Here is a 14,245-nt window from a genome sequence, read left to right as displayed (position 1 = left end):
GCATATAAAGTCTTGTAATTTTGATTCTAAATAAAAATAGTCCATGTTAGCATCTAAGCAAGTCTCGTCTTGTTTTATGCTTGGGAGCGGTTGGAATATCTGATATCTGTATCCAGACTACAAGGAAGTGGTATACTGACGGAAGCACTCAAGTGGAGTGAGGGACGTTCCATCACAATTATATATATATATTATTTTATTTTATTTCAGACAGCATAGAGAATAAAATGGTGGTCGTTGCAATACTTTATGTCACACCGTATTTGCGCAGCGGTCTTACAAACACAATTTGTTTTTTAAAAAATACACTTTTTTTAATTAAAACACAGTAAAGTTAACACAATTTTCTTTCTATATTGTGAAGGATCATGTTACATTGAGTAAATTGATACCCAACATGTCACGCTTCAAAATTGTGCCCGCTTGTGGAATGGAGACAAACTTTGGCACTTAAAAATCTCCATAGGCGACATTTAAACATTTCTACAGGTTACTAGTTTTGAATTACAGAGGAAGTCTTCTTCTAGAATTATTGCTCTCGCTCTCACGATGGTGGCGATACATCATATGTGTGGTTTGAACACTGTTTTCATATGTGGGCGTGACTTACGTATGCGTTTGCTTCTGCACGCGAGCTCGGAGGGACGGGGCGCTTTTAATTTTGAAAATGTTTTTCTTATTTATTTTACTTCTTGTTTTTTATTTTTACACTGTCCTTTAAAAAATATTTGGATCACTTTTATTCCTATTACAAGGAATGTAAACATCCCTTGTAATAGAAAAAAAGCATGACAGGACTTCTTTAATGTGAGATCTGGGGTCAAAAAGACCCCAGATCTCCCATTTACACTTAAAAGCAATAAAAAAAAGTATTTTCTTTTCAATAAAAAAAATTGTCCCTTTAAGGCCATTGAGCGGAAGTGATGTTTGACGTCACTGCCATCATCCAATGGCATAGAGTCGAGTGGGGGCCATCATTCTCTCTCTCTCAGGGAAAAGGATTGGATCATCTCCGCCACTACCGACGGATCCGGTAAGTGGCGGAGATGACCGGACACGGCGGGAGGGGGGTGGGCACCTCTCCTGCCGGCTATAAAAGTGATCTTGCAGTGAATCCACCGCAGAGACCACTTTTATCTTACAGTGGACCGCCCGTCGTTGAAGAAAATATTATGGCAGCTATCTGCTGCCATAAAAATGGTATTTAATGTCAAAAAGAACTGATGTATATCGACAGCGGATGGTCCGGAAGTTGTTAAAGTATAACTGGACTTTTACAAACAATATACATTTGTACTTGTCCCAACAACCTCTGAAAAACCAGCATAATAGGTTAGCTATTATGAAAAGCCCTGTTTCCAGAAATACTACCAATACTGTACTATGAAAAATCTGCTTCTGGGAGAAGGATTACTCATTCAGCTTAATGCAGTGCATGTGTTATGTATTCAGACAGCTTGTTTGCACTAAAAATGGATACTAGGACAGCACCAGACCATGCTGCTAAAAGCTTTAGAAAAAGGTAAATAATCATAATGCCATGTTTAGTGATATTGCAGGTGTAGCAACCCCTAGTTTAGAGTAGACTGCTAGGTAGATTTGGAATAAAAGAAACGAAAGCTACAGCGCTACTGCAGAGTACTGATGAATAACAAGAGGAGGATCAGGAATGAGGGATAACGTACAAAGGAATTTAATCTGAATCCAATAAAATGGTGGCTGCTTCCCTAAACCAGGTCCTAAGAACCTAATACACATAGAGAAAAATAAGCAGAAGAGGCACCTCCATCTAAATGTAAACTGTACGTAGCACCCTCTAGCTAGTGTACTAGATGTAAATAGGTTTGTTAGGGTAGGAAAATTGGTTTGGCTGAGAGCCAGGCCTGGGTTGAATCTGGGTCAGGGTTTAGTGACTCAGGGAGCTGGGTGACTCAGCAAGCAGCTTCTCTTGTCTGTTTTCTGGAAACTTGGAGAAACTTCCAGATGTACTGTAGTGGGCGAAGGCTAGGAGCTGTTTGGCATATTTACAATGCCTTGAAAAAGCTTTGAATTTTTTCACATTTTGTCATGTTACAACCAAAAACCTAAATGTATTTTATTGTGATTTTATGTGATAGATCAACACAACATGGCACATAATTGAGAAGTGGAAGGAAAATGATAAATGTTTTTTAACATTTTTACAAATAAATCTGAAAAGTGTGGCATACATTTGTATGCAGCCCCCTTTACTCTGATACCCCTAACTAAAATCTAGTGGAACCAACTGCTTTCATAAGTCACCTAATTAGTACATAGAGTCCACCTGTGTGTAATTTAATCTCAGCATAAATAGAGCTGTTCTGTGAAGCCCTCAGAGGATTGTTAGAGAACCTTAGTGAACAAAAAGCATCATGAAGGCTAAGGAACAACTAGACAGGTCAGGGATAAAGTTGTGGAGACATTTAAAGCAGGGTTAGGTTTTAAAAAATATCCCAAGCTTTGAGCATCTCACAAAGAACTGTAGTATGGTACAACTGCAAACCTACCAAGATTTGTCCGTCCATCTAAACTGACAGACCGGGCAAGGAGAGCATTAATCAGAGAAGCAACCAAGAATCCCATGGTAACTCTGGTGGAGCTGCAGAAATCCACAGCACATGTGGGAGAATCTGTCCACAGGACAACTATTGGTGGTGCACTCCACAAATCTGGCCTTTATGAAAGAGTGGCAAGAGGAAAGCCATTATTGAAAGAAAGCCATAAGAAGTCCTGTTTGCAGTTTGCAAGAAGCCATGTGGGGGACACAGCAAACATGTGGAAGGAGATGCTCTGGTCAGATGAGACCAAAATTGAACTTTTTGGCCTAAAAGCAAAACGCTATGTGTGGCGGAAAACGAACACTGCACATCACCCTGAACACACCACCCCACCCCACCGTGAAACATGGTGGTGGCAGCATCATGTTGTGGGGATGTTTTTTTTCAGCAGGGACAGGGAGGATGGTCAGAGTTGATGGGAAGATGGATGGAGCAAAATACAGGGCAATATTAGAAGAAAACCTGTTAGAGTCTGCAAAAGACTGAGGCGGAGGTTCACCTACCAGAAGGACAGCGACCCTGAACATACAGCCAGAGCTACAATGGAATGGTTGAGATCAAAGCATATTCATGTGTTAGAGTTGTATTCAAGTTGTACAGTCAAAGTCCAAACCTAAGTCCAATTGAGAATCTGTGGCAAGACTTGAAAATTGCTGTTCACAGACACTCTCCATCCAATCTGACAGAGCTTGAGCTATTTTGCAAAGAAGAATGGGCAAAAATGTCACTCTCTAGATGTGCAAAGCTGGCAGGGACATACCCAAAAAGACTTGCAGCTGTAATAGCAGCAAAAGATGGTTCTACAAAGTATTGACTCAGGGGGCTAAATACAAATGCACGCCACACTTTTTAAAAAATGTTGAAAGCCATTTATCATTTTCCTTTCACTTCACAATTATGTGCCACTTTGTGTTGGTCTATTACATAAAATTCCCAATAAAATACATTTTCTCTTTCGTTGGGACATGACACAATTTGGAAAAATTTCAAGGGGTATGAATAATTTTTCAAGGCACTGTATGAGGTCCTCTACCAATCCCAAGCAAAAAGGGGCTGGAAGGGGGTAGGCACCTTTTAAATGGTCATGAATCATGCCAGCGGGGGCAGTTGGATGGAAGATGAAGATAGAGTGCTGAGGAGGTTGTAATCAGAGGAGCAGGGGTTGATTACTTAGGGTTGCTCAGTGTTTTACAGGCTGCTTTCCTGTTACTTTCCCCTGTCTTCTAGAGGATTCTAGAACATATTGGGAGGAAGAACAGGGTATGTAGCCTAAATATTTATGACACTCCAACCAATCTATGGGGAGGTGTGCTCAGAAGGTGGTGAGAGAGCCCATAAATAGTCTGATGCCTAAACAGCGGAGGCAGTGTTCCTGGGTCCAGTTCTGTAGAAGGAGACCCGTGTGCAGGGGCTCTGTGCCTGGGGCAGAAGTCTTGGGAGGAAGCCAGTCAGAAGACATTGAGGTTCCAACTAGGGTTTGCAAGTCCAGGGATCAATTTGGGTCAGGAGAAGCTCACTGGAGAGCCGGGAGGAAGTTGGTGGGAATACATCTCACTCACTACGAAGAGCCTGGTGGATATCAGCAGGAGACAACTGAAGATCCTGTGGCTATCTATCGGAGTAAAAGACCCCTGTCCTGAGGAAGAGTTTCATTGCTGCTGGAGGGTTTGTAACGGATGTGTGTAGCTTTTAAACTCTGGAAGAAGTACAGGTCATTGGCAGCATAGAGATCCAGTGGGATATTTCTTTTTGTGCAGTGCAGCCAGAAGTTTGTTCAATGCAGCAAGAAGTTGAGCAGTCCTCAAGTTGTACAGTTCTGCAGTTTCTGGGAAATGTTCCCTATCCCCTATTCAAGTTCATTGTTCTCCAATAAAAACCCAAATAAGAAACCCCTAGACGATTCTTTGGAGCCGGCTGAAGGGTGCCAGAAATGCTGTGTGTCTGGCTATGTGTGCTTTAGGGGGGGAAATAGGACACAATTTACCAGTGGCTCTTTAGGGGGCTACGCTACATAGGTATACTGTATATATTTCATATTTAAATCTGATCGTTACATAGTAATTTCAGACTATACCTTTTAGTTGTCTCATAGGTAGCTCCTCTAGGCCTTGTGTTTTGTTCTTGTTACCATAATTATATGCAATACAGAGGGCGAATTGTCTATTGAGCAAAGTGTTTCCTCGAATCACCTGTAGGTTGGTCAACGGAATGGACTTGATAAAGTTAAGAGCGATCAGGACATAACCTCGCACTTCTTTTATGCTCTAAAATTGAAAAATAAAACATGATAATGAGTATATATTGATTAAATGTCTAATATAACAAAGCACATAAAACACATAATTTCACAAATATAAAAGATTATTAAGAGTGGCAGCTTGTTGGGTAGAGCCCTCTTCTGCCAGATCATGTTTTGTATATGTGTTGTGTAGAGAACAGATAAGTAAAAAAAAAACAACCATTTTCAAAAGTTTGCAGAAATTTTGTTTATTCAGGCCCAGTAGGTATTTCTGAATAATGTCCAATTCGAAGGACCTTGTAAATGTTACATGTGTAGTGGGTGCCGATCCCCCAGCCAGCCAGCCGCCACAGACAGAAGAAGACAGGACAGCAGCTGTGGGGAATCGCCGCCCACTCTGTTCCCTGCTCATTGGCTGTGAAAGAGGACCAATCCAGAGAAAGGAGGAGAGGGGCATCATCAGACATGTAGTTATGGCTACAAGTGGCCCCATGGCCATCTCCAGAGCGCAGACTACAGCCCCCAGGGTGCTGGGATACAAGGAGGGAGGTGGAGGCTGCCTGGGAGCAGGGGGGAGAGACCACAAGGCAGCCAGAGAGACCAGTTGCAGGAGGAGTTCTTGCCCCTTGCTTGTTATTGAGTTGAAGCGATCGCTGCCAGGACAGAGTAGTGACTCTCTCAGCCAGACAGCTTCACCCTTGGATGCAGATCCATCATCACAAGCACCCAATCGGCTGTGTGGGTAACTGTACTGACATTGTTGGGTCACAAGGTTGCCAGTCAGGGATGCTTCAAGAGCCTGTTCCAGGACATCTCATTCCTTTGAGCTTTGGTATCTTCAGGATTAGTGAGAGGGTGGAAGCCCACCTTGTGCACACATCAAAAGGGACACTGCATGCAGACATCTTTATCTCCTATTCCCACATTAGAGCCTTTACAGGAGACACTTTGCATAAGTTACCCCTTGTTACTGGGAATTGTTGCACAGAGATCTGTTTGGGCCCTATGTTGAGCTAGCTGAAGACGCCGGATATCTCACAACTCCAAGGACTCAGTGAAAAATATTAGCACACATTAAGGGGGAACACTTATTTAAAAGTTTAAAGAAAGAAGAACATAGAATCGAAAAAAATTATCAAGAGGCTCCTCCAGGGGTTGTGCTACATATGTAATGTCCAAAAATGTGTGGTCCTTCTCACCCCCCCAAGCAATACCTGCACTTTAAATACCCAATAAGGTATTTCTCGTCAAATTTGTTTATTGATTTTGAAAATATAAACATTGATACAATTAACAAAATATTGATTACATTAAATGGTAGTATTAGTTGAATTTACATATCAGATCTTAGTATTTCTTGTAGTTACAAGCAATGAAAGACTTAAATAGGCTATATGTTACAATCAGTTTGAAACAATGAAATAATCAAGAGCAACAAAAAAAATGAAAAAGTTGTTAAACTTTTAACTTTGAGTAATATGTAATAAAGAAATAATATTAATTACTATGAGATTCAGTTATTTATAATAGGACATTAGAGCTTACTATCTATTATTGTATTATAATTGAGCATTATAAAAGTGAGTGTTTCGCTACCATTTCGTTATGTAAAAATAAATAGAAGAAGACAGGATAGAATAAGGAGAAAAGAAAAGAATTAAAGGAAAGTAAAGATAAGAAGAAGAAGAAAAAAAAAAAAAGAAGTCTGGATTAGTAGAGGTTTCCGGGGATTTCTTAGTAACAATATATACATAGTATCTTTTTATCAGTTATTCAAAACAAAGTTATATAGTTACCAAGGTCTTAGTAAAGAAGTGTCAAAATTAGGAGAAAGAAAGTGGGTCACCCAAGGACTCCAAATTTTCTCAAATTTAGGTATGTTATCGTTGGATATGGCATCTGTTTTCGAGAGGATCATGGCCTGATGTATTCTGTTCGTAGTTTCAGAAAGCATTAGTGATGAGGACTTCCACGCTTTGGCGATGGTCGGCTTTGCGGCTGTGGTAATTTGTAGAAGGAGTTTAAATTGTGTATAGGAGATTTGCGTAGGCTTTAAATTTAGAAGCGCATTTGTCGGATCTGGGATGATAGTTTTCTTGAATAATTTAGAGAGCATTAGGAATATTTCTTTCCAATAATTTTTTGCTATATGGCAATCCCAAAAGATATGAAAATGTGTTCCTAGATCACCACAGCCGCGAAAGCAAAGTGGAGAGTATTGTGGAACATATTTTGTGATCCTAACAGGGACCTGATACCAATGCATAAGTACTATATAGTTCGCCTCTAAGGCTACTACAATATGAGAAGATATTTTGGTATTGGCCCAGACTTTATCCCATTTGGATGAGTCCATGTGAAAACCCAGATCATTCTCCCATTTTTCCACATAGGAGGGTGTTTTTGTATCAGGCAAAGCATTCAGGTGACTATACAACATTGACACAAGCCCCTTTGAGTGGGGGTCATATTTACAAATACGTTAAAAATGCGTTATGTCACATAGATTATCTCTACCTTGTATAAATGGCATAAAAATGTTTTTGATCTGTAGATAACGAAAGATTTCTGAATCTGGAAATTGATGGGTTTCACATATTTCAGGAAATGTTTTAAGTGAAGTGGTCGTTATCAGGTCATAGAGTTGTGTTAAATCAGCAGAAATCCATTTTTTAAAAGTTTTAGGAGATGTATGAGCTGGGTAGAAAAGTGGATTTCTAATAAATGATACAAGAGATATATGCGGAGATTGTAGTCTTTTGATTACTTTGAATCTATACCATATAGCAATTGTATGTTTAGTAATCCTATTTTTTATTATTTTATGGTCAGAAGAGGTAGACCATATTAGATTTGGTATGGAGATCGGATCACAGTCGATTGATTCAATCGCTACCCAGAGGGGGATCTCGTGTTTCGTGTGATATTTAGGAATATGTGCTACATGGAAATAATCAGTAAAATTAGGGAAACCTAATCCTCCTTTAAGTTTAGAAAGATAAAGAGTGTGGGTAGGTAAGCGAGATTTTAAGGAGCTCCATATGAATGCTTGTGTTTTACGTTGTAGGTTCCTAAGGAAGTATGCCGGGATAGGAATGGGTAATACACAAAAGAGATATAAAATTTTAGGTAATACAGTCATTTTTATTACATTTATTTTACCAATCCATGATATTGGCAAAGAGGACCATTGTTTAAGAAAATTAGTAATTTTTCGTAGTAGTGGAGGATAGTTAGCAGAGAAGATATCAGATAGATTGGGGGTAAGAGTAATACCTAGATATGTGAGGTGAGACTTTGACCATGTAAAAGGCAGAGATATTTGAGCTTGTTGTAGTGTTTGCGGGGGTAAAGAGACATTTAAAACTGTTGATTTTTGTGAGTTTATAATTAGTCCAGAAATTTGGGCAAAGTGATCTAGTTTGCTTATAAGATTGGGAGCAAAAATATGAGGGGAAGACATAAAAATTAATATATCGTCAGCAAATAGACATAATTTATGTTGATGGCCTGCTAAATCTATGCCCTTGATTGAAGGGTCTGTACGGATAGCCTGGGCAAGAGGTTCAATGAGTAAGGCAAATAAAAGTGGGGAGAGAGGACAACCCTGACGTGTTCCTCTATTTATGTCAAACATGTCTGATTTGTATCCTGCATATTTAACATATGCCTTGGGATTATTATAAAGTGAAGTGACCCAGCTTAGAAAATGAGGTCCAAAGCCCCATTTTTGTAGAGTGAAATTTAAGTAGGGCCACGTCACTGTATCAAATGCTTTTTTGATATCTAATGACAGGAGACACAGAGGTATTCGCCTTGTTTTAGCTGCTTGAATCAATCATGATGCTCTACGGACATTATCTGCTGCTTGTCGTAAAGGGATGAAACCTACTTGATCTTTGCTTATTAATGAACCAATTATATTATTAGGACAAGACGCCATTACTTTTGCTAGTAGTTTCATATCTAGGTTTTACCGGTTCCCGACCGGCGCACGCCGATGTACGTCAGCAGAATGGCACGGCTGGGCAAATGGGCGTACCTGTACGTCTATTTGAATTGCCCGCCATGCCATTGCGTGCGTGCCGCCGGCCGGGAGCTCCGTGAGTCGGGTCGCGGGTCCAGCGGACTCGATCGCCGCGGGGATACCCGTGATCACCTCACGGAGAGGACGAACGGGGAGATGCCGTTGTAAACAGCATCTCCCCGTTCTGCCTAGTGACAAGTGTCACTCGATCTCTGCTCCCTGTCATCGGAGCAGATATCGGTGACGTCACACACACAGCTCATCCCTCTACAGTTAGTAATCACTCCCTAGGACACACTTAACCCCTCCCCGCCCCCTAGTGGTTAACCCCTTCACTGCCAGTGCCTTTTATACAGTAATCAGTGCATTTTTAATTGCACTGATCGCTGTATAAATGACAATGGTCCCAAAAATGTGTCAAAAATGTCCGACATGTCCGCCACAACATCGCAGTCACAATAAAAATCGCTGATCGCCGCCATTACTAGTAAAAAAAAAATTATTAATAAAAATGCCATAAAACTATCCCCTATTTAGTAAACGCTATAACGTTTGCGCAAACCAATTATTAAACGCTTATTGCGATTTTTTTTTTACCAAAAATATGTAGAAGAATACGATCGGCCTAAACTGAGGAAAAAAAAAGTTTTTTTTATATTTTTGGGGGATATTTATTATAGCAAAATGTAAAAAATAATGCGTTTTTTTCAAAATTGTCGCTCTTATTTTGTTTATAGCGCAAAAAATTAAAATCGCAGAGGTGATCAAATACCACCAAAAGAAAGCTCTATTTGTGGGGAAAAAAAAGACGTCAATTTTGTTTGGGAGCCACGTCGCACGACCGCGCAATTGTCAGTTAAAACGACGCAGTGCCGAATCGCAAAAAACGCTCTGGTCAGGAAGGGGGTAAAATCTTCCGGGGCTGAAGTGGTTAATAAGGATATAGGTCTAAAGTTAGTACAAGATGAGTCATCAGACCGAGGTTTAGGGATCATTGAAATTATTGCTCTTAAAGTTTCCGGTCGGAAGGATTGTTTGTTAAGTAGGGAGTTAAATGCTTTTGTCAGGATGGGAGTAAGAATATGGGAAATTTTTTTATAGTAGAGGGCTGAGAATCCGTCAGGGCCTGGTCGTTTATTTAACTTAAGGGATTTAATTGCTATTTCGATTTCTATAGGTTCAATAGGACTTTCAAGGTTATTGTATTGAACTTGAGAAATGGTTGGAAGTTTAACTTGTGAAAAAAATGATTCTGCTGAGGATTGGTCGAAGGATCCTTCTTTTTTGTATAAAGAAGTAAGATGTTTATGAAAGATGTGTAATATCTTTACTGGGTTACTAGTGTATTTATCATGGGGTATTTTTAGGCGAATTGGCTTAAAGGAGTTATTTAATTTTTGAAGCGCATGTGTAAGAAGGGTGCCAGGTTTATTAGCTTTAAAGTAGAATTTATATTTAGATTTATGTATTGTTTTGTCCACCGATTCTGATAGGAATAGGTCAAGATTTAAACTTGCCTTATCAAGTTGTGCTTTTGACACTGGAGTAGGGTTTGATTGGAAATTTGTGTGGCAGTCATTAAATTCTTTTTCTAGTTTTTGTTGTAGTTGTCGTTTTTCTTTTTTAAGGTATGATGCTTCTCGTAGACAGACCCCTCTAAGAACAGGTTTATGGGCTTCCCACAATGTCAGTGGGGATATATCAGGAGTATCACTGTATCCCAGATATTCTTTTATTGCTGATTCTAAGTCAGATGAATGTGATGGGTGTGTGAGAATTGAATCGTTTATGTGCCATGTGGGGTCTTGAGCTTTTGGGATTAAAGAAGTATAGGTTGAAATTATCGCACAATGATCTGTCCAAGTATAAGGTTTAATGTAAGAGTTGAGCAATTCTGGTGACATACTTATAGATATTAGGATATGGTCAATACGTGAAAAAGATTTATGTGGGTGGGAGTAAAAAGAGAATTGACGTTTTGAAGAATTTATTTCACGCCAGGAATCTAGCAGTGAATGTTGTTGAAGAAGTCTTTGAAACATACGAGATTGAGAGCTGGATACGGTTGGAGTAGGGGATTTATCTAGATAGGGGTATAGAACTTGATTTGAATCACCATATATCAAAAGTGTGCCCATTTTATGCGAATCTATTACTTGTAGCAAGTGAGAGAGGAATGATGTTGGTCTTTTATTAGGTGCATAATAGGAAACAATTGTGAGTGGGATATCACATAGGTGTCCCAAAAGTATGAGAGAGCGGCCCTCTGGATCTTTGATCTCTGTTATGAGGGAAAAAGGTGTAGTTCGGTGAAATGCTATTAGTACTCCTCTGCGTTTTGATTTAGCTGAAGCAGTATAAACTTGGGGGTAGCATGTCCCAAAATATTTAGGGGTTGAAGTTTCAGTAAAATGCGTCTCTTGGAGGCACACTATATGGGCTTTGAAGGAGGATAAAGATCTGAATACTTTAGTTCGCTTATGAGGAATGTTTAGACCTCGGACATTTAAGGTTAGGACATTTAAAGGAGCCATATATAATTTTTACATAAGATATATCGATATATTTCTGTTATCAGGTGCGGAATCAAAGAAACCCCAGGGAAAGATTGGATAAAAGAAAAAAGGAGAAGTAGATTATGAGAGAAGAAAGAAATAATAAGAGTCATATATTTAAAATAAGTTATAATTACTAATATATGTATAAAAATAAAACGATGGCGTACTGAGCACGCAAATCTGCTAGCTCAGAGGCACAAAGTCTATCCGAGGAGGCCCCTCACACTGTAACCCAAGTGGAGGAGAGTCCTAGGACAGAAAAATGGGGGCAGCAGTGACCAATTCTCGGGTCCCCCGCAGGCAAATTTTATGAAAAAATAAAAAAAATTCAATTTAGACATCCGATGGCTTTATTCCTTAAAAAATAAGCAAACATAAGAGTCAGATTAAATAGTATTCCTTTTAACAAATCCTTAATTAATTATATATAAATATTTGAATGTAAAGTTATATACTTTAACTTATAACATATTAAGAACTTGAAATATTTAAAATTAAAGATAAGGTAGGTGAACCATTAAGTTAAATGAGCTTCAGAGAGAAATGGAAAATGCGTTCAGTCCATTGTGTCTGGTGGGTCTAGGTCTGGGGAATTGAATTGACCCCTTTTTGATGCACTTTGTCTGCTTCTGTCAGTTCCAGACTTAGATGCACTTTGTGGAGAATTAGATGTTGTACGTCGACGAGGGCTAGTAGAGGGCCCATTGTATAGATGAAGGTTTTGCAAAGGGTTCTGTAATTGTTCGAAGGATCTGCTTGAATATTTGGTGCCTTGAAATGTAAAACGAATAGAAAATGGGAATCCCCATTGATAAGGGATATGGTGGTGTTGGAGATTTTGGAGCAAAGGTTTCATCGTGCGCCGTTTAGCAACTGTTATAGGATAGGTCAGCAAAAATCTGGTATGAATGACCTTGAAAAGTAAGAGATTCTTTGTTCCTGGCGGCTGTCATAAGTTGCTCTTTTGTGCGAAAAAAGTGGAACTTTACAATTATGTCACGAGGGGGACCTTCAGCTTTGCGTGGCGCCAAAACTCTATGGATTCTGTCCATTTCCAATCTTTCAATTGGGATTGATGGTGTTAATTCCTGAAAAAGAGCAGTCATAGTCGATTGAAGGTCAATGATTGACTCAGGCATACCTCGTATGCGGAGGTTTGAACGACGTGCCCTATTCTCAAAATCTTCTAAAAGCGCTTGCAGCGTTAAATTTTCATCTTTAGGAGACTCCAATTCATTGTCATGTGATAGTACATTAGTTTCAATGTCATCCATCCTGTTTTCCAATTCAGCTGTGCGTTGGCCTAAATCACGTATTTCTTTTGTCAGTTTCTCTGTAATTTGGTCAGAGGTCTGCTTTAAAGCTTTCTGTAGCATTTTCTCTATTTGTTTTAATATTTTTGGGTGCAATGTATCTGCTTGTTGTGGATGGGAGCTGGCACTGTATTCACTATCTGTGTCATACAGTTCCTGAGGTAAATGCAGCTGTTTCTTGTCAGCGCAGGCCTTAGCTGTGTGAGGAGAATTAGACTGAGCCATATTACAGGAGCCTCTGAGCGGTTTTTCCTTGTGGCTTTTGTTTTGCCTCGGGCAGCTCCCAAAACCATTCTATTTGGTTCACAGGGTACTAAGGAGGATATTAGTATGCTTTTTGTTTAGTTACCCTGCCATTCGGGCGTCTGTGGTAGCCGCAAAGTCCCGGGAATAACAGAGCCTCAGCGGGACATGTCCATCGCTGTCTGCTCCGCGCATGCACCCCCCCCCCAATAAGGTATTTTACCTGATCGTATTCAGGCTCTTAGTCAGAGCAAGCATCTGTATAATGACATTGAGGCTCAGGTCAGTTTGCAAATTGGAGCTGCAGCAAAGTTCCCAACAATTTACACATAAAAAATGGAGCTAAAGGCTTCTCCAGCACTTACACGGGAGAAAGAAGACCTAAGAAAGACTTGGTGTTTGAAACACTGGGAGCTACTGATGAACTGAGCTCAGCTATTGGAGCCTTAAAATGGTTGTAAAGGCTGGACTGGACATTTTTTTACCTAAATGCATTCACTTCACTAAGTTAAAAAATGTCCCTGTATCTGTATCACCCCCTTACCCCCCTTTTTTACTCACCTGCGCCCAATCTCATTCCAACGCTGTACCCGTCAAGGTGGCTCTCTTCTCATTCTCTGCAGACAGTGGCAGCAGTGGGAGCCAATGGTTCCTGCTACTGTCAATCAAATTCTATGAGCAGAGAGTGGGGGTGGGGTGGGCCCAGCTTTGTGTGTCAATAGACTTACATAGCCAAACTCAGGAGTGAGCTTGTAGGCGGGCCCCCATAATAAGCAGCTTCTTATGGGGGTGCACCGAATAGAGGAGGAGCCAAGAATGCCAGCAAGAGACCCGAGATGAGGTTTGGGTCACTCTGCGCAAAACCATTGCACCAAGCAGGTAAGTATAACATGTTTCAGAGAATTCTGTCTGGATGCTAATCTCCAAATTGTGTCTGAACTGTAGAAATTGGAGAAGTACCTAGGTGCTGCATATTCTGAGAAGGTAGAGAGGATAGTAGAAGAGGAGACCACCTGGAGCTAGGAAAGCAGCAAAAGGCTCTTTAAAGCAGAACTTTAGTCATTTCTTTATCGTACATCACAGGACACAGAGCAGTCATTACTATATGGGTTATACGCCACCTATTGGTGAATGGACACTGGTAAATCAATCAAACAAAAAGTCCTCCCCTATATAACCCCTCCTACACAGGAAGTACCTCCGTTTTTTCGCCAGTATCTGTTAGGTGGATGGTCACTGAAGTGACATGTGCTCTTGGAGCATACTTGGAGGTCTGGACGGTTCTA

General features: G+C 40.2%; 1 protein-coding gene across 4 annotated transcripts in view; it reads right to left on the bottom strand.

Moving 5' to 3' along the window:
- The window catches only part of LOC141144605 (epidermal growth factor receptor-like), a 285,658-nt gene that overhangs the window by 139,767 nt on the left and 131,646 nt on the right, over positions 1–14,245 (bottom strand). For all 4 annotated transcript variants that reach the window (XM_073630457.1, XM_073630456.1, XM_073630458.1 and 1 more), the window contains exon 3: positions 4,654–4,843. In XM_073630457.1, coding sequence (XP_073486558.1) covers positions 4,654–4,843 — 190 coding nt within the window. The remainder of the gene's footprint in view (positions 1–4,653; positions 4,844–14,245) is intronic.

The sequence above is a fragment of the Aquarana catesbeiana genome, linkage group LG05 (assembly GCF_042186555.1).
Source record: "Aquarana catesbeiana isolate 2022-GZ linkage group LG05, ASM4218655v1, whole genome shotgun sequence".
Lineage (NCBI taxonomy): Eukaryota > Metazoa > Chordata > Amphibia > Anura > Ranidae > Aquarana > Aquarana catesbeiana.
The sequence above is the reverse complement of the archived record's forward strand: the minus strand, read 5'-3'. Positions and strand labels throughout refer to the sequence as shown.